The sequence below is a fragment of the Dryobates pubescens genome, chromosome 22 (assembly GCF_014839835.1).
Source record: "Dryobates pubescens isolate bDryPub1 chromosome 22, bDryPub1.pri, whole genome shotgun sequence".
Classification (NCBI taxonomy): Eukaryota; Metazoa; Chordata; class Aves; order Piciformes; family Picidae; genus Dryobates; species Dryobates pubescens.
Window position 1 is genome coordinate 9,879,593 of NC_071633.1, and position 19,294 is coordinate 9,898,886.

At 39.1% G+C, this 19,294-nt stretch overlaps 1 protein-coding gene across 1 annotated transcript in view; it reads left to right on the forward strand.

Annotated features, from left to right (window-relative positions):
- Positions 1 to 19,294, forward strand: part of GALNT18 (polypeptide N-acetylgalactosaminyltransferase 18) — a 178,862-nt gene that overhangs the window by 118,120 nt on the left and 41,448 nt on the right. The window contains exons 5-8 of the mRNA XM_054172020.1: positions 319 to 502; positions 1,415 to 1,612; positions 2,445 to 2,559; positions 18,572 to 18,757. Coding sequence (XP_054027995.1) covers positions 319 to 502; positions 1,415 to 1,612; positions 2,445 to 2,559; positions 18,572 to 18,757 — 683 coding nt within the window. The remainder of the gene's footprint in view (positions 1 to 318; positions 503 to 1,414; positions 1,613 to 2,444; positions 2,560 to 18,571; positions 18,758 to 19,294) is intronic.

The following is a 19,294-nucleotide window of genomic DNA, read 5'->3' on the forward strand; positions in this document are numbered from 1 at the left end:
TAACATAATATGCATTTATATAGCTATGATACTTTATGATTGAGTGCTTTATTTTGTGGCATGTTGATGTTAAACAGTGGTAGGGCTCTGATGTCAGTCTTAAAATCTAAAGTTACACTGAGAAGTTTTAGCACTATATAAATTATGATCCTTCTACTTTCTCTTTGCCTTCTTTCAGATTTGACTGTTTGAGAATTGTCAATAGCAGTTAAAACAAAAAAGAGTATTTCCATGTCTGAAGAATCATGTTTTGCTGAAAGAACAGATTTTTTACATCTTGTTGGGCTGATCTAACATCTAATTCTTTCCTTTCCACAGAAGAGCTCAAGGAGAAACTAAATAAGTACGTTGATGAAGTGAATGCCCGTAAGCCTGGTTTCATCAAGGTTGTTCGACACAGCAAACAAGAAGGGCTGATTCGATCTCGAGTTAGTGGATGGAGAGTAGCCACAGCACCAGTAGTTGCTCTCTTTGATGCCCACGTGGAATTCAATGTGGGATGGTATGTGTCTCCTTGAATTTTTCTGACCAAAGGAGCTTTTCTGAGCACTGTTTCTGAAGTACTTAATGACATTTCTCTTGTATATAGAGGGTAAGTTAGGACACTGCCCTTTTCAGATTCAGACACAGTCATGGATACAAGCATGAAAAATGTAGTTGTGCTGAGTAACAATCCAGATGTGTTTTTATAACGTGAGTTATCTACTGGTCTAATTACAATGTATTTAAACTCTATTGGAAAACTGCATGTTAAAAGCCTTCTCTGATAATGTGGCCCTTTGCCCATAGGGACAAATTTATCTTCTTTTAATTAAAAATATTATGTTTCTTTTATGTTCTAAAGTGTAAACAATGTAGTATCATTTTGGCACTGAGGTTGCTGCTTTGTGCAAAACCAGCATATAACTGAACCCATGTACTTGAACTTGTGCAGTATGGATTTAACGCTTCTTTCCATTCTTGAGTAAGAAAGATAGTAAAAAGGCGGGAACTTATGTCCCTAGGATAATAATCTATTATTATCTCTGATCCTGATGTCCTTGATATTGAGAGCCTGAAGGTCTTGCTATTTGGTAGCAAGGGTATAATATGCAGATACTTATTTCTTCATTCACCAGCTAACATCAAGGTTAATAATAGGGCATCCTAGATAAAATGCTGCAGTGTGTTATTTTGGGGCAGAGCTTGCTCCGTCAAAACTCCATCTCAAAGGAAAGGGAGCTCTGAATTCGGTAACAGCTGTGGAATTTCCCCTTCTGAAATGTACAGCATAAGCTGTTATTTATGTGGGGGGTTGGACTAGATGACCTTACAAGGTCCCTTCGAACCCAATCTCTTCTATGATTTTATGATTTCCATCAAGTGCTAAATGCTGTGCTCCTCCTGATACAATCTTAATACTTTTTTCTTTAAGGGCTGAACCAGTGCTCACTAGGATAAAAGAAAACAGGAAAAGGGTCATTTCTCCTTCATTTGATAACATTAAGTATGATAATTTTGAAATAGAGGAGTATCCCCTTTCAGCACAGGGGTTTGACTGGGAGCTGTGGTGCCGATACCTGAACCCTCCGAAGTCCTGGTGGAAACTGGAGAACACAACTGCTCCAATAAGGTAGCATGCAACTGTGACCTAGATAAGTGTGTCACTGACAGTGCTCATCTAGATACAACAGATGCTCAGTGGTCACAGCTATGTCATAACTTTTACTGTCTGTAACCTTAAATTAGTTAAATGTCCTTGAGCTGTCCTCTTCAACTTTTGTCTTTGACTCTTACATAGTCATCAAGAAAACTGTTGTTTTCAGATCTTTCAAAATAGATGTCCTTGTTATTAGCATATAGCTGAATTGAAAATGGTAGACGTCAATGCTCAGCACTGCTTTCTCCAAATGTCTTATCTGCTACTTTTGTGGTAACGGGCCAGAAACAGACTTTTCTTTGCAAATGTATTACACAAGCAGAACTGATCTGACAGTTCTATTCTTTCTAATACTGTCACATAGCTTTACAGCTGTGTTATGTCCCAGGGGTTAATGATGGTCCACTGATAGTGTGTAAACAAAGACTGTATTAGATCCATGCTTTGGTATATCTGGCTCTGTACTTCTTGTCATCTTTAGAGTATTGTTAGACTGGTACAGAATTATACCCTACTTTGGAGAGGGGAGTAGGTACCTCCAAATCTCCTCACTGCATCCAGATTTGTTACCACTTGTGTTGAGCATATGAATATATATGTCCAATAGTTTTGACTCTGTTTTCCTTCAGTGGTGCTTATTTCACCACAGAATCAAGAAAATTAGAGGGAAATTGAGTAAAGCTGTTTGAGAAATACCTCCCTAGGAATCTGTCTTGATGGAACAGCAATTATAATCTGGTTTCGAATAGTCAAATTGTTCATATTCTGTCAGCTAATTTTGGTTGTGACTGGTTTATTCTTTCAGAAGTCCTGCATTGATTGGGTGCTTCATAGTAGACAGAGAATATTTCCAAGAGATTGGCTTGCTGGATGAAGGCATGGAAGTATACGGAGGGGAGAATGTGGAGCTTGGAATCAGGGTAAGGATTATAACCAGCCAGCACTGACGGCTTACATTTAAAACACAGCTTACTTCTTACTGCAAGGGAGAATACCAGTCAAAAATGTATGGATGATGGCATGCAAAGGGAGATTTACAGCTCTGCAGGAGTGTAAGTTGTATTTGTGGATGGGGAGTTATATTTGTGAGGGGAGTTAAAAAGAGCCCAAGCCCCTATACATTTTTAAGAGCTTATCTGGGACAACAATAGAAATACAGAATTTGTTACTATTCTTTCATTCAAGTAACAGTGCTAAAGTTCTGAAGAGATGATACTTAAAACTCCCTGCTTACCTGTGATCTTAGACTCAGCAAGAAGGATAGTTTCTCACAGGCATAATGGGAGAAGCCTCCCTAAATTACTTGGTCTATTTAAATTAGGAAAAATCATTATGGAACAAACTGGAATATAATGATATTTATGCTGGTTTTCCTCTGGAGGGGAATTAAGATATTCATAAAGTGTGTAAATGCACATATTTTCTTCCACATATACTATCCATCTGTTTATTGTGTGCAGTATTGTCTGTGATTTGTGTACTTTCTATATCTCTTCAGCCAAATCCCATTCTGAAAGTACAGTGCTGCTCTATTTGGGAATCTTTCAGGTTTTTGATACAAGAGAAATTCTTAGATAAGTGATAATGAAAAATGGTATGATCTGTGTAACAAAACTGCATTCTGCACTCTGATATGAAATGTATTTTGTGTCTTTTTGTTGACAGAATAAAAGCATACTGTTATACAGTGGGGGGAGGGGGGAGGAATTTATTTTAAAAATACAGAATTATCTGCTGAGACTCTGAGATAAACCAAAAATGCTCACTCTTGCTTCTGCATTCTGCAGTTCTTTTTCCTGAACCTGTCAATGATAAAGTGCTATTGCAGCAAGATTGAAACACAGGTCTCCCCTCAGCTACACTAGAACACAGTTTCAAGGAAAGGGAGAGAGAAATGCAAGGCTGCTTTTCACCTTTCTCCTCCCTGCGAGGGCCACAGCCGCTTTCTGTTCCCAAAATCTGATTTTCAGCTCAGTGTTGTGATGAGTTGAAAATCAGTGTCACTCTGATTTTTCTTTTCTTCTTTCAGCTGGCAAAACTATTGTCTCCTTGTGAACATGAGGAGCTTTATGTAGTTTTGCATGATGAGATAATATGCTTAGCCTTTAAAGGTTGATTGGGAAGAGTACTTTGATCAACAAGACCAGAGAGATGCAAATCTCTGCATAATTGAAACTTTGGAGTCGACTTGGTCACTGGAATAAGTCCCAACACCGCTCTGATTTCCTTATGGCTTTTGTCTGTCTTTAGGGAAGCAGTGCCTGACCTATATAAAATACTTTCATCTGTAACAGATTGTAGTGTGCAAGGTAGTATAATGCATGCTGTCTCATCTAACTTCACCCTGACTTGGCTATATCAAAACAAATTACTAAGCTGTAATGAACAGATTTTTCAGCAGTTTATTACCAACTCTTCTCACAATGCTCAGAATATCCCAGATAATACCAGGATGAATATAAATGTACAGCAAAATATTAGAGTTTTGGGGAAGCACAGTATTATTTCCACAGATGTTCCACATGAAAAGCAAGCTTCTTCCCTCTGCCACCTGCTGCTGTGCCACCTAGGGCCATACTCTGCATCCTGGCAAAATACAGGTGGCTTCTTTGTGTGTGCTCTCATGTTTTAGTGGGCAGCCCTGTCATTCAGGTGCATCCAAAGCACTTGTCCCTAGAGGTGCAGTTGCCATGGGCTGCTTTTCTTTTCCTTTAGGTAGGACTGTGTGGGCTACTGCAGTCAGCAGGAGATTTAAGGTCATATGATGTGTCTGTGCTGCTGAATTGTATGTTCATCTCTCCAGCACCACTCCATTACTTGTGTTGCATTCAGCTGTGAGGTCCATGATTAATCACTTAATAAAGACAATAATTGTTCTACAAAAGGTACATTATAATTACAGTATTAATGCAGTAAATGATATTTCCATTTTAAAATAATGCTCTCCAATCCATGACTACAGGTTGCTCACTGTGCTTCATCTTTCATTGCCATTCCCCTTTTGTTAGCAGTATCTAGTTTAATCTAGTGTTCTGCTTTGAGATACACATTTCATGTAGGGGTAAAGAGGCAGACACTATGTGCCCTAACTGGCCTGGGATCCACCCTAGCCAGCACAAGGATGTTGTGTGCCACATTCTCTGATGTGATAGTGTTGACACCTAGTGAAAGTCCCTTAATTTTTTTCATGGCTTGAATTTCTAAGCAAATTTCACACAGTCTGCTCTCATTCTTTACAGTATTTAGGCAGTAGAAGTCAGTTCTTTCACTGGGAAATTTTCTGCTTAAGTGTGTAAGAGCAAACATCTACCAGAGCAGGAGACGTTTCTTTCAACTAACAGAAATAGCAGCAAGAGTTAGATCATTTCAGCTACCTGCTTTTCTTAAAACACCAAGTAGAACATGGTCCCATCTTACTAATTTTGTTCCAGAGGATGTAAAACTCATGCAGACCAGCTGCAGTGTCATGTCATGATGGGACTGGGTAAATCACTGTCTCTGTGCACAGAGTCAAAGCCTTATTCTCCATTTGCTTTGTTAGCAGCTACATCCTCAGTGGTGTGAGATGAGATTTAATCTCCCAGCTGAGATGCTTCTGAGAAGCACAGTCTACCTATTTAGGATTTCTCTTCATCGTAAAGGGTAAACTATACCTGTGTCTTGGTTTGTTTTCAGCTGAAGTAATGTGGATTTTGCTGTGCAGGGACAGGATTATACCCTGAGGGAATGGAGACTTATCCCAGTGTTCTCACTCAGGAGGCGTTTTTGTCACCTCATGGTCTGCACAAATACTTAGTTATTTGTGTTACATGAGGGGAGGAGGCTCTCCAACTATTGGAAACTGTATCTGAAGCAGCCATTGCTAGTAAATGGTAACAAGCCAAAGAAAACAGGTCTTTGACTGCATAATTATTCTCTTGCCTGATAAATCAGTTTCTCTGCTCAGCTTTATTCATGTGTAAGTTGGTGTATTATTTTGACTCCTAGTATTTTTACCCTGGTCTGTGGCTTTGTAATAACATTTGTAAAATATTAAATATCAATTGTTAAATATTAATGGAGGTCTGTTGCCTTGAGCTAGAAGCTGAAAGATGAGTTCAAAATATGAACACATTTTGAGTTTTAGAAGCAATGCTATATTTTTTCCTGAAGCAAGTTTTCTTTCCAGGCTGTTTATTTGCCCCATAAGAAAGTAAAGGCAAGCTGGTTGGTGCAGGACTTGGCAGCATCCTTTCTGAGCAGCTTGGTCACTTTATCTGGAATTTTTGAAAGGTTCATTTATTGTGCTACAGAATCAAATTCTTAAATCCACATTGGAATGAATGATGCTTCTTTTTGGTTTATGTTCCATCATTCCCAACTGAATGGACTTAAGTGTGGTTTTAAGGGACCAGATTGCATTTGGAGGGTAAACTGGAATCACGTTGCTATGCAAGAGACTAGATAGGAAGCACGTAGGTAACTGTATTAGAGCAGAAACAAAATGTGAGTGTGAGATCAGCATTTCTTGCTCTTACTTGGGCTCTGCTTCTATAGTTATGGGAGCCCCTACAAATCCATTACAATCAATTAGATCCTGCATTATGTGGTTCAAGTCTAGTTTTCAGTAGGCTTCTAATTCCTGCTGAGGTCAGCAAGCCTATAGCAATAGTTTTGTCTTTTAAAGCAGTCTACATGCTTGACAAAGCTTCTGTTTTAACAAAGTTGTTTGCACCACTTTTAGGGATGCCTGAACAAATATTCAGCGATTTGCCTCAGGTCACAAACTAAATCATCATCAGAATCAAGGGAATATTCAACCCAGGCTTTGAGTTAGAGTAATTATGTATTCCAGAAAGACTCTGTGCTTGCAGATGAGTTCATGTTCCCCAGAATATAAATGTTAAATGGGTAAGAGGAAATTTTGTTAGAAGGTAATAGCTCTTTAAGAGAAAAGGCATGGATTGCTAAAAGATACATCAGGATTTCAAATCAGCTGACCCAGGAAGAACACTGAATTTATAGTTCTGAGTATGACACATGACTTTCATACAGTATGTTGCCATAGTAAAATTAGTTGTATTTGCAACAAAATAATGTTCTAATAAATATATCTCCTTCAGTTCTTGTCAGTCTGGCAGTTTGCCTGTAGAACTTAGGTAAAGCTGATGCTTTTTCTTTTAGTGGGGAACTAGAGGAATGCAGTTTGTGAACAGAGGTACCAAAACGAGTTATTTGACCAGGAAATAATCTCAGTGTTCTTTGAGGGTATTGTCCATGTGATATTGTTTCTCTGTTGCAGAGCAAGCTGATGTCAAAGTCCATCATACCTTTCCCTGATTGAATTGAGTTCCCCTCCCTGCCCCCTCAAATTCCAGAAGTTATTTTCTTTTTTGTTCATTTGGGTTGTGGGGGGTGGTGTGGGATTTGATTTTTAGGAACACATTTTTTTATTTGCTGTACTACTCTCTTTCTCTCCCCTGTCTATCTATGTAGTCATCTTTAACCACCTCTTACCCCAACTTCTGGGATCATGATTCTTCGCTGCTGACTAGTTAACCCAGTATCTTTCATACACTGCCCAGAAGCCTGTTGCTGGCTTACATGCCCAGTCGTTTCCACTCCAAATTAATTGTATATCCTAATTGTTTCTCATCTGAGATCTCTTTCTTCTAATATTCCCTTGCAAGAGTGTTTATTTTGGTAATCATGAACAAGTGCAGATACTTGCATTTGCTCTCAAATCTCTTTATTTGTCTAAAAACATTTTGGACTTCTTCCAGCAATTTTATTTGTCAGTGTTTTTAATACAGGCCATGAATTACATGAACTTGCTAATACGTTACATGTAAATAGATGTCTGTTTCTATTAAGGAAAGTTTTTGCACAGTATACTTTGGTGACGACGGAGATTGGAATCAATACAGCTGATCAGTATGATCTAGTATTGTTCCTTTATTGCTTCAGTATTGTTCGATTATAATGCAAGCATAGTACAGAGCAGACAGTAGAGCTGACAGGCTAGTAAGAAGTGCATAGAAGAAGTGCGCAGTAAGAAAACCTTTACAACTTATATAGACTCGGAGGGCATTGCTGGCATGGCTTCACTGGCCCCTCACGAGTGACCACACACTATTACTATAGATTATTGGTTAAACTAGTAATAACACACAAGATTGTTGATGCAGGTGTGCGTCCTGTTATTCTGAGATAACTCTCTGTGTTTATAGCTACCAGCGTCCTGCTTTGGTTACACGGTGCAGGCACAGCACTATTCTGCTATACTGCTAGCCACTTCCGCACCCAGGCTGGACACGGCCTACCACCATGTCAGGCTCTAGGCCTGCACTGCCAGATTGCTCACACTGCTTATTGCAACCATTACCACAGTGTACAAGCTGAAGTGTAGTGTAGTTTCACGGCACATAGGCTTAAACAGCTACATTTGTTAACATTTTCTCCTCCTTCTCCTTCCCATCCTCTTGTTCTGTCTTGCAGCACACCAGTGCTTTGGCTCTGCCAGTGTAGTTGTCTGAATGGCTGCCCTATACTCACTGTCTCTGAACACCAGAAGTAAAGCTATACAGTGTTACTCTTTTTAAACTGCAGTGTGAATGTTAATCAGTTTGTGATTTACCATGCTGCCTCACAAACTGCTGTATTAGGAACACCGAGAGGCTGACAGGGAAAGGACAGAGTGGAGGATTTTTACGCAGCTGCTGTACTTTGGAACTCTTTGCATGGGAAGTAAACAGTGGGATGTGTCACATGTCCACAGCATCCCTTTTTGTCCTTACTGCTGGGTCCCCTTTTATGGCACTCCACTGAGCAATGTAGATCTTCTCTAAATTTTCTCAATTTTCCTTCAGGAAAATTGATCTAGATGTTCCCTGTTGTTGCAGTGATTAGTGCCGTCACTTACTGTGGTTTTAAAGCCATGTTTTTAACTTGATGTAATAAGTAGGCCATAGCCTTTCCCAGCAGAGAATAATTTGCTGTGCAGAAAGAAATCCTTAGGGTATGATCACAGGTGCTGTTCAACAGCAGTAGATTGATTATGAGCAAAGGGTAAAGGCTGAGAAATATGGGAATAAGACTATTCCTACTTGCTACTTTTAGATAACATTTAAATGCTATTTTTAAGGCAGTGATTTCTCCTTACCTTTACATTAAAACTTTAAATCGAAAGCTATCTATATTATTTTAATCCATTTTGTGAATGAAGAGATCATTTCTAGATTGAAGTCTGCAAGAAAAAATTGTGAAGATTGATCAAATGTTATTTCTTACAAGATGTAGCCAATGTGTTTCAAAGCCCACACTTTCACCAAGGTAAAAACAATTTCTTGGCAGTGGTGTAAGTACTTGCCTAGCACCCTGTGTAACAAGTGGCTTCTCAGTGTGACCAGAAATACTGCTAAGGTTAATATTGTTTTGGCAAGTGTTAACAGCCTGAATCCCCAGGTGACACAGACTAAAACTATTTACAGGGTTGTAATTGCAACATGAAAAATCCCACCAGCCTCTATTGAGAATAAAGTAAGGAACTGTCATGCCTCCAAACAGGTGTCAGTCATGGCATCATAAAAATCCAACATTCTCTGGCTTGTTCTGGTTTTATGTTAAACCTACAGTGGAGATACTGATTCTTACTTTTCCCCCCATGCTGTTGCCCATGAATGCCTCAGCAGGTAACCTACAGCTATGGCATGTGTAATTATACATACAGACCACATTACCAGTGAATCATTTTTGTGGATTTGCCCTTTTGGAGGAGAGAACATTTTATTAGCTGCTCCCACAGGAAAGCAAATAGTGATACAGCACCAGCACGTGGCATCACTATACCCTGCAAGGAAGAAGAACAGGGCACATAGAGGTTTTTCGTTGGTTGTGGCTGTGTGGTTGCACATTACCAGCTGGGTAGTTAATACACATATTCTGATGTGTTATGAAATTAGTTGTTTTTTATAGTAATAGAGAAAGAAGTGGAGCAATTGTAAGTCAATATACACTTACAAATCAGTGGCTTCAGGTGAGATGTGAATTAGTGCATTTTTATAAGATAGCCTCATGTTTACTATCTCTCTGCACTTTAAGTCACAGCTTGGTGTCAGTGTCTTTGTGGCTTCTGGTATTACAATTCTTTATGGCCTAGTCTGTGAAGATTCCATATTTGTTTTAATATGATGCTGAGGTGAGATTTCTCATGGAGAGCTTTTAGTACTGTAGGCCTCAATCTAACGAAGATTAGAGGAAGACCAGTGTTGGAGAGCAATGGATTGTTGTGGTGTAAGAGAACTGAGTGGATGACTGGGATGAATTCACCAGGATGGATCCAGCATGTTTGGTTAAAGCTGTAAAAGCCAGATACATTTACTTGTATCTTAAGCAAACAGGGCAGAACACCAGGTTGGCTGAAAAAGGAACTTCTCATGGAACTCCAGAGGATAAGGAAGTTGTGTGATTTCTGGAAGAAAGGTCAGGCTTCACAAGAAGAGCACAGAACTGTGGTTCATACATGCAGGGAGAAGACACGAAAAGGCCAGAGCTCAGTTACATTGGAAGTGGTTGGTGCTGCATTAGATAACAAAAGGTTTTTTAAGTACATTTAATAGCAGAAGGATATCTAAAGAGAACAATGAGTTGATACTTGCTGAAGATGGTAATTTGACTAATTGGGATGAAGAAAAAGAGGAGGCATGTGGTGTTTTCTTTCCACAGTCTTTAATTACATGGATAGATTCTGGGCTGCCTAGTGCCCTGAGTCATAGGACCACAAATGTGGGACCAGTGATTTTTCCATTTCCAGCTATGGGATAAGCATGTTGATGGAGTGCTGGGGGAAGAACTGGCTGAAGGACAAAACTGAAAGTGTTGTAGTGATTGGGGCTACATCTGGCTGGTGGCCAGTCCACAGTGACATTCCTCATGGCTGTTCCAGTTTTGTTCAGTATCACTGATCTGGATCCAGGAGTTGAATGCACTATTAGCAAATCTAATGATGATACCAAACTGGGAAGTGCTGCTGACTCTCTCTCTCTGCCTTGCAGAGATATCTAGATAGATTTAGAGCATCTGGCTCTGATTAATGGGATTAAATTTAACAGGTCCAAATGCCAGATCCTCCAGCTAGAACAGTGAACATGGACCACAAGTGTAAACTGGGAGAGAAATGGCTGGAGAGCATCCCTGCAGAAAGGAATCTGCGGGTGCTGGTTGAGAGCTGCTCAAAAGGATCCAGCAGCATGCCCTGGCAGCCAGCTTTTGGTCATCCTGGAACTGGTCAGGTAGTTGGACTAAATATTCATTATAGGTGCCTTCCAACTCAAAATACTCTGTTCTGTTCTTAGGTTGGTATTCTGGTATTGCTGAAGTCTTTAAAGTTAATGCAAGATTAACCAAACTGATGAAGCTAAGTACAGCTGTGTTAAGGAAGAGAAAGTAAAACTATAAAAGATGGGCAGTGCAGTAAGGTGCTTCATGAACACAAACCCAGTGGTGATCTGGTTATTCAGTTTGCTGTGTTTTTTCCTTTTTAAAATGAAAAATAATTTATTTTATTTCCTATTCATGACTTAAACTTGGCAGTGTAGTGATTTATGTGTCAGTTATTTGCTGTGCCTAGCAATGAGATAGACACATTTGAAAGGGAACTGAATGAAGCCACATGCCCTCAGGGACCCTTGAAGCATGTTATCTTCTAGTAACACATGGCACAGAGCAGTTCCTGCAATTGTAAACCAGCAACACAACATACGTAGTTTAACAATGCATTGTAGAAGTTTCACAGCTCATGAAGATACGTGCAGAATTAATCCCCGCAGAGCAAAACACTTTAAAAAGTACATAATAAAGCAATTAGCTGAGAGGGATGAAACTACTAACCATTTAATATGGGAGGAATCTTTACATGTATTACTTTTTCAATGAGAGCATTTTATAAAGGCACAGTTAATGTAAAATGAGGCCTATGAGGCAATTAATGATGACTTCAAAAGTAAGATTCAAGGGATAATTTACACTTTAAACATTGAGAGACTTTCTATTTGTGTTAAAGCCTTTTATTGCCTCTTTAAAATTCTTCTAGATTGTGGAGTGTGGTTTTGTAGGTTGCTTACAGTTTCATATTAAGATTACCAGCTTGGTTAGGGAAACGAATTAGTCTTGCATACAAATAGATAAGTTCACCTAAACATATGACAGGCTTGTATGATGATAAGTCAAATAGTCTTCAAAAACCTTACCAGGGCTTCACTAATAGATGAGGTAATTACAAAAAATCTCATTCCAGTCTCTGATTTCGCTCTGTGTATACTGTTCTGAGCTGGGACTAGGCAATCACCTTGAAATTTACACCCATTCTGCAGGGGCATATGCCAATGACATGATTCTCTTTTCCAGCCCATTTAGTATCTGGAAGTAGGGAGTAAACCAGAACCACAGCTTCCTTAAGCAGGGTGTGTTCTTTCTCCTCCTGTCCACCTATATTCCCATTTTTCTGATGCTGAGTTTCTGTGTCTCAGGCCAGGACTCAGTGTTTAATTGCACCATTTGGGCTGTCTGCTTCAATGAGAGTGCAGTGGAATAACTGTGCATGGCTCTTGTTGATTGTGCTTATTGCAACTAATGCCCTTACCGAGTGAAGATTATCTGACTTCAGTGGAGATGTGACATAAATAAAGGTTAACCTGGTATTTAATCCAGTGAGTATGGCTTAAAGAGGCAGATGTCCAAATGTCCAGAACAATCAAAAAACTTACAGGATATAATCCAAAACGCGCCCCCCCCCCGCCCCCCCCTCCCCCCCCCATTGCCACTAGAAACATGAACCGTGATTTCAGTCATCTTTGTATCTCACCCTTCTCTCTGTCCTCTCTGGAGCTACTTGTCAAGATACTAAAATAAAAATGCAGACTCAAAATAATGGCAGACATAGCTGATGCTACTGAATTAAAAATAGGTCATTTGTACTTGCATGTAAAACATCAGGCTCCTTATTTGTTATCAGTAAATGATTAATGGTAATGACAAGAATTAACAGGATTCACAAATATTTTTTGTGTTAAATTGTTCCCAAAAATATGTTTTAAAGATATTGTCAACTGGTGGTTGTATCCACAGTAGTAATTAATTCACACTTTTTTTTTTTTTATCTTCAGGGTATCTTTAATGAGTTCTTCTGTTATTTGCAGACTTCATAGAATGTAGAAATTGCTTCAATTTTTTGAGAAATCACTTAATCATTAAACTATTTTGTTTGCAGTCCAAATGAAATGGTGGTTTCAAACAAGGTCCCAGCCACTCTTGGAGAAAGTGCATGATCTGTGTAAATTTAATGAATACAGCACATGCCAATAAACTGCTCAGCATCACATAGGGTTTATTTTTTTATTAGATTGAGTTTCCTCAACCTGAAAAGAACACTCATTGATTAAAGAGATAAAAAGAAACACTTTTAGTAAAGAAGTGTTATATAATTTTATAATGAAGTATAAATTAAATATTTGAGAGAGGGATCAGCTTCAGAGCTGTAATTGTTTTGATTAGATATGCAAAGTCAAATATGTTTAAATGCATTTGAAAAGGATTTACTAGAGGATGTGGATTTAAATGTAAAGCTAAATATAAATGGAGACCCTTTGTTAGTGAAACAGATTTTCCAGATGTGAATAGAATTTGCTCTTAAAAAAATCATAACTATGATGATTTAGCCATTTCCAGCGATGTGAGTCACCCATCTCTGCTGTACACTGTAGGCTGTGCAAATGCTATCATTACTGCACTTGGTTTGGTGGGAATGGGTGAGGGATGATAGCACGGCAATGTTATACTGATGCCTTTGCAGAATGCTGCAGGAAGCCATTTGGTTTGGTACTGCTTCTGTAGCAGCCTTACTTGTGTCATCCTACTGAATGGCCCAGTACATGGGTCCTTTAACAGGGTAGAAGTTATAGCTGATCTGTTGTGCCACCACCAGTGTTCTCTCTGCAGCTTTGTGTCCTCTGCTTTCCTGGCTCTTCCAGTGCCAAAAATATGGGTTTGGTTTGCTCTGTGGGGCTACATTAACCTTGGTGAACATAAATTCATGCAGGGCCACAATTATAGCTTCAGTAAATTAACAGGAAGAAGTGCTTAGAGCTCGGGCAAATTCTCCACATAACTCATAGCAACTGAAGATTTAAAAGGGAGATTCCCTCCCTCTTTTTTATTTTTTTTTTCCCCCCAAATAGGTTCTCTGTAGTCATTTAATGTTCCTAGCATCTCCCAGTTGCTTTACTTAGTTTAGGTCACAGGCTTTTGCTGAATTTAGTCTTTCAGCTTTGTAAATATTAGCTTTGGCATTGCTGCTGTCCCTTAACACATTGAGTATTTTATGGAATTTTTACTACCTTTTGCTAATGATGAAGGAACCCATTCAGGAAGATGAAGCCCTCTAAACCCTTCTTGAGGCTATACCAAATCTGTGAATCTCCTCAGGAAATTAAAGAATAAAGAGCCCTTTCTAAGGTCTTCTTGGGAGGGAGCACTGAAAACCCTGAAGTGGCTTTTGAGAACTCTTGAAGAGGAACACCGGTTGGTGTGTTAGTTTTCTAAAAGACTATTTTTGCAAAGTGAACCAGCAGGATCAAAACCTCGAGGAACTCATCCAAAGTAAACCAAATCTTCTGCATTGCTAGGGCTCCAGCAATCACGCTAAGTACTCCCAAAGATAAGGAATCATTCATACTTGAGAACTTTAGGGCCATTGCCTTAAGGCAAAGCCTGAGACTCATTGCTACAGTTTTGCAGTTGATGCTTTCACAGAATGAGAAGTGAATTGCTATTTACTGTGTCACAATGATAGAATCTGTTATTTTTGACAAGTGTGTATGTTTAGGGATTTGACAGGAAATTAAGACTATGGCTAGCAATTTCCACCTTTTGCTACCACAGTTGAAGCATTCTTAAACCACAGGAAAAGGTGCTGTCTTTCCTTTTAACCACAGTTTAGGAAATTACCAAGTTTCTTCCTTGCAATTTGTATGAGTCAGTTTGTCATCGAGTATTACCAATTGCAGTGACAGTATACTTAGAGATAATAACATTTTACTTCAAGCCCTTTTATCTTTAGACTTCCTGCCAAAGTCATGGATGATAATTTAGAAAAGCTTCCCTGATTTTAAACCTTTGTATTTATTTATAGCTGTCACATAAAATAACAGTGCTGGAGAACTTGAAAGCTGCTAATGAGGGCAAAAGAATAGCTGTGGAATTCACAAGGGAAATGTGTGAAGTTGTGAGGAACTGACCTTTCAATTGCTATTGTTATTTCTTAACTACAAAAGAAATCTTTTTTTCTACAGGAATTTGATTGGATTAAGAACAGACCTCTGCAAAAGGTTTTGCAACTTCCCTCCTAGCTGAGTATTTAAGAAAATACATTTCTTAGTACTAAAATATTAGTTTAAAAAAACAACACTTAAGAATTGTCTTCTGTAAAAGAGATGTTGGCTCAGAGTAATTAATGAGTCTCTCCTCTGCACTTTTGGTGTGAGACTTACACCTTTTCAGGATGTCTTGAAAAACCATCCAACAGTGGGTCAAATACAAAGACTGGAGCACCATGGACTTGGAGAAGAGAGCTTTCTCCTTGTATCATAAACACACTAGCAAAGAATGCTTGTAGGAGAGAAAGGTCCTATGGATTTTCCTAGATGTGACCATCTGAGCTAGTTGGGATTGTAAAGTACTGCATCTGCATTCGCCCCAAGTGCTCCCGCAAGGCTTTGGAGCCTACACCTAGGCTAGCACTACTTGTTTGGTGCTGTAGCTGTACACTATCAATTATGATTCCCAGATCTTCAGATCATGTTTTCTTATGCCGTCCGCTTTAAAAAGTCTTCTCCTCATCTTGATAGACAGAAACAATTAGCATATATCTCTAGTCCAGTTTCACTGCATGCTAATTACATTTTCATGGATTGCATTGAAATAAGAGGGTAGGTTTTGAAGCTGTTTAATACAACCTGCCTGTTCTGACAGCATCTATATTGACAGCTCCCTCTTAGCATTAAGATTTTAAGTGAATCCATGATTCTTGCAGACTAACTAATTAACCTTTGGAAACAGAACAAAGACTGACAGTGTCTGAGGGAAAGGAGTGGCCAACAGGTTTGATTAACTGGTGTTTATTCAGGCAGTGAGTAATTGTTATGTGCAAACTACATTAAAGACTTTGCCATCTCAGGATGTTTTTTGAAAACACATGACTTTATAACGAAGTCAAATTAGATTTTACTGATTACTGAATTGCTACTAAAATTATGGACAAGCCCACTTTCCAGATTTTCAGATCCTAAAAATTTACTGGGAAATATAGTTTATAATAAACTGCAAATTATTGCTTCAGCTTGTTATCAAGATGGCATTCAGACCTAACTGAAAATCCCACAAAAGATTTGGTGTTCATATACTGGACTTGGATCAAGGCCATCCCAAGCTAAAATGAGCAAAGGCTAGGCAGAGCAGGCTGTGTGTGCAGCATGGGAACTGTCTTGTCCTAGGTTAAGTTATGATCGTCTCTACATCTTCCTTGTCTTCTATGATACTAATTTAAACATGTATTGTGAGTAAGTCTGAAACAATTTATAGCTGAATGTCAGCACCATATTGAGAAATGGCTAGGACTAAAAGTAGGCTTTGTGTGAGCAAAGCCTGATGATACTTCACATTTCATCTTTATTAGGAAATGTAGCTGAGCCATTTAGAATTAAATGTTTGACAAACTATTATTTTTGTTAGATCATTAAACTGGATTGCTCTTTTATATGATATTTAGAAAGAAAAGACAAAAGTGTTGTTTCCAGATTATTTATTCTTGTGCCAGATGAATTGCCCATTTATTTTTAAATACTGATGAGCATCTGAGTTTTGCCCTGATGCTGGTAACAGTTATGTTTATTTACTCTTATGATTTTCTAAGTTCTGGACATGGAGACCTGCTAAAGTCTTTTCAGTCCCCTTCTTGACTGTACAGTAGTTTCATGGAATAGCCCATCTTCCAGAGGGCTCTGAAAACCAAGGCTCTATCTCTTCTCCCAGCATATGCTGAATGCAATTAGGCACCAGTTCAGAAAAGGCTTTGTAAACATTCTGAATCCATGCCACATTTTCTGGTCTCAGGAGCTGCCAAATGCCTCAATGCTGTGTGCAAGCCAGATGTCTAAATATATAAAATGAATGACTGAACAAAGTGTCTCCTTAGTAAAGCATATGCATATAGGATGGACAGACCTGAGGGTCCTGAGGTCAGCTCCAGAACATGATGTTCTGCCAACCCACATCCCCGGCCACTAGGAGGGAGACCAGAATATACTGTCTTCTGGGTGAGCTGTACAAGGAAGGAGCACCTTCACCCTTGTTGTTTGCCCTTGTGGTATGGGATACCAAGCCTCAGGAATCTTTGCTAGTAGTATCATGAGGCAAACTCTGTCACTTCTTAGTGGGTATACCTGCTTTAGGGACACTGAGGACTTGTTCAGCAGCATCAAACAGTTTGAGCACATCTGCTTTTTCACCTGAGCAGCATCCACTCAACCATTATGAGTGGGCTGCCTTGATCTTGTTAGGAAGTTTACATAATACAAGACACAAAGAAAAAAACAAACCCTTCTATGTAAAATATTCAAATACTTCACTAACTGTTAAGGTTTCCTCTGTTGCTGAAAGCACAGAGATAGAAAATCAGAAATAAATGCAATACGTATAATTAGCAATATGGACATTATTAGCTCAGCTGCAGCAGTTGTCAAAAGTGAAACACACTTGAGCAGGGACAGTGGCCTACGTTATTGTGGTGGTTTGAGGTGCAGGTACCTTTAAGAAGACCAGAAAGACAAGTCCTCCAAAAAGAAGGAGAGTCTTAAGGGATGGGCCTGGCCACCCCAGGGTATTGTAACATTGTTATTCTATTCCAGTTTCTGGTATCACACTATTTGAGGCAGTGCTTAGCTGATACCTCTTCTCTCCTCCAGAAGAGCTGCATGCCTCTTTATTTTGTGGTGCGTGGCGGGAGACTGCTCTGGCAGGCAGGGGGAATTTTGAGCTGCGTCACAAGGCCTCAATAGGCCTGAGGAGGTGGGGGTGGCCTATTCCTTGTCCTGCTGAGGTTGGTAGGGGTGGAAGACTCTGGAAGGTTTTGGCCTGGTAGACTCAGCCTAATTTGTGAATGTATTCATTCTACTTGAATGCTTTCTGTATGCACACTTGTAAATAGAATTTCCATTTAAACTTTCAATCTCGTTATGGAGACTTTTTCTTTCTAGCACGTGGCTCTAAACCAGGCCAGTTATAAATGGATTGTCATTTATAGGAGTAGTGTTTGTTGAAATAGTTCATAGAACATTTTCACTGGGCAGTCTTAGTCTTTGTTACTCCTTCTGAAAAGAAATAAAAGTTGGTCCTTTCTGAGCTATGTTTAAAGCAAAACATCAGATACATTTATGTTCCCATTCTTTCTAGAACCTGAAACTTCAGTGATCTTACGATGATTACTTAGTTTCCCTTTGATGATTAACTTAGTTTCCCTTTGATGTAAGGCTATTCCCAGATTCTGAATAGTGTGTGTCCATTGAGATGGACTCTGCACAAATCTAGAGAAACTTGAGCCTTGACGATACTGTTTTGAGTGCCCTGTAAAAAGGCTAAATTGATACAGGAAGACTCTGAGAGGCTACTGGTAATGTAATATAATACTGTAGTAAAGTTACTGTAGTAGTAAGGCAAGGTAATAACTGTTCTCTAATTTCTTTCTTAAAAACACCTTCTGTATATTAAAGTCTTGAGTAGTTATTCTCATATGTAACAATGACAAGCACAGAAGTAAAATAATTGCAGTGTATTAACTAAATTTAAATAATTACAGTGGTCTAGAGGAGCTCTCACTAGCAGAATGTCTTTTTTTTCTTCTAGGTATGGCAGTGTGGAGGAAGTATTGAAGTTCTGCCTTGCTCCAGGATTGCCCACATTGAAAGAGCACATAAACCCTACACAGAAGATCTCACTGCTCATGTCCGGAGAAATGCACTACGGGTGGCTGAAGTCTGGATGGATGAATTTAAAAGCCATGTCTATATGGCATGGAACATACCCCAGGAGGTGAGTCACAGAGACCAGTGTTTGCAAGCTTTGGCATTACATACTTTTGGAGCTGACTCCTACTCTGAATTTGAGTTTTTCTGCTAGGATTTTTTTATTCATATACACATAGGTATGTATTTATGTCTTATGTACACACTTACACAAAGATACATGTAATTGTGTCGTCTTACAGAAAATTTTCTTCATGTTCTGCAAAAATTACTTTAAGTTTGTCATCCTCATCTGTGACGTTTCATGGAGATTTTAATCTAGTAGCTGTATAAAAGTGGAAAAAAGCTGTATAGCACATCTTATTTTGAATGCAATTCTCTTATTTATCATCACAGAGCTATAATTCCACCAGATTTGTGAGGGGAGTTCTGCCAAGGGGCAAAGGGGTGTCAACATCTATTGATTCAAGTCTGGGTGTCTCATGCTTGAGTAATTTCACATCAGAGTAAGGGTGGCTGGTGCATCTCATGACATATTGCAGAATATAGCTGTAACTCCCTTTGGGCCTGCTCATCCAGATTTCTCTGCCATAGATGAGCACTG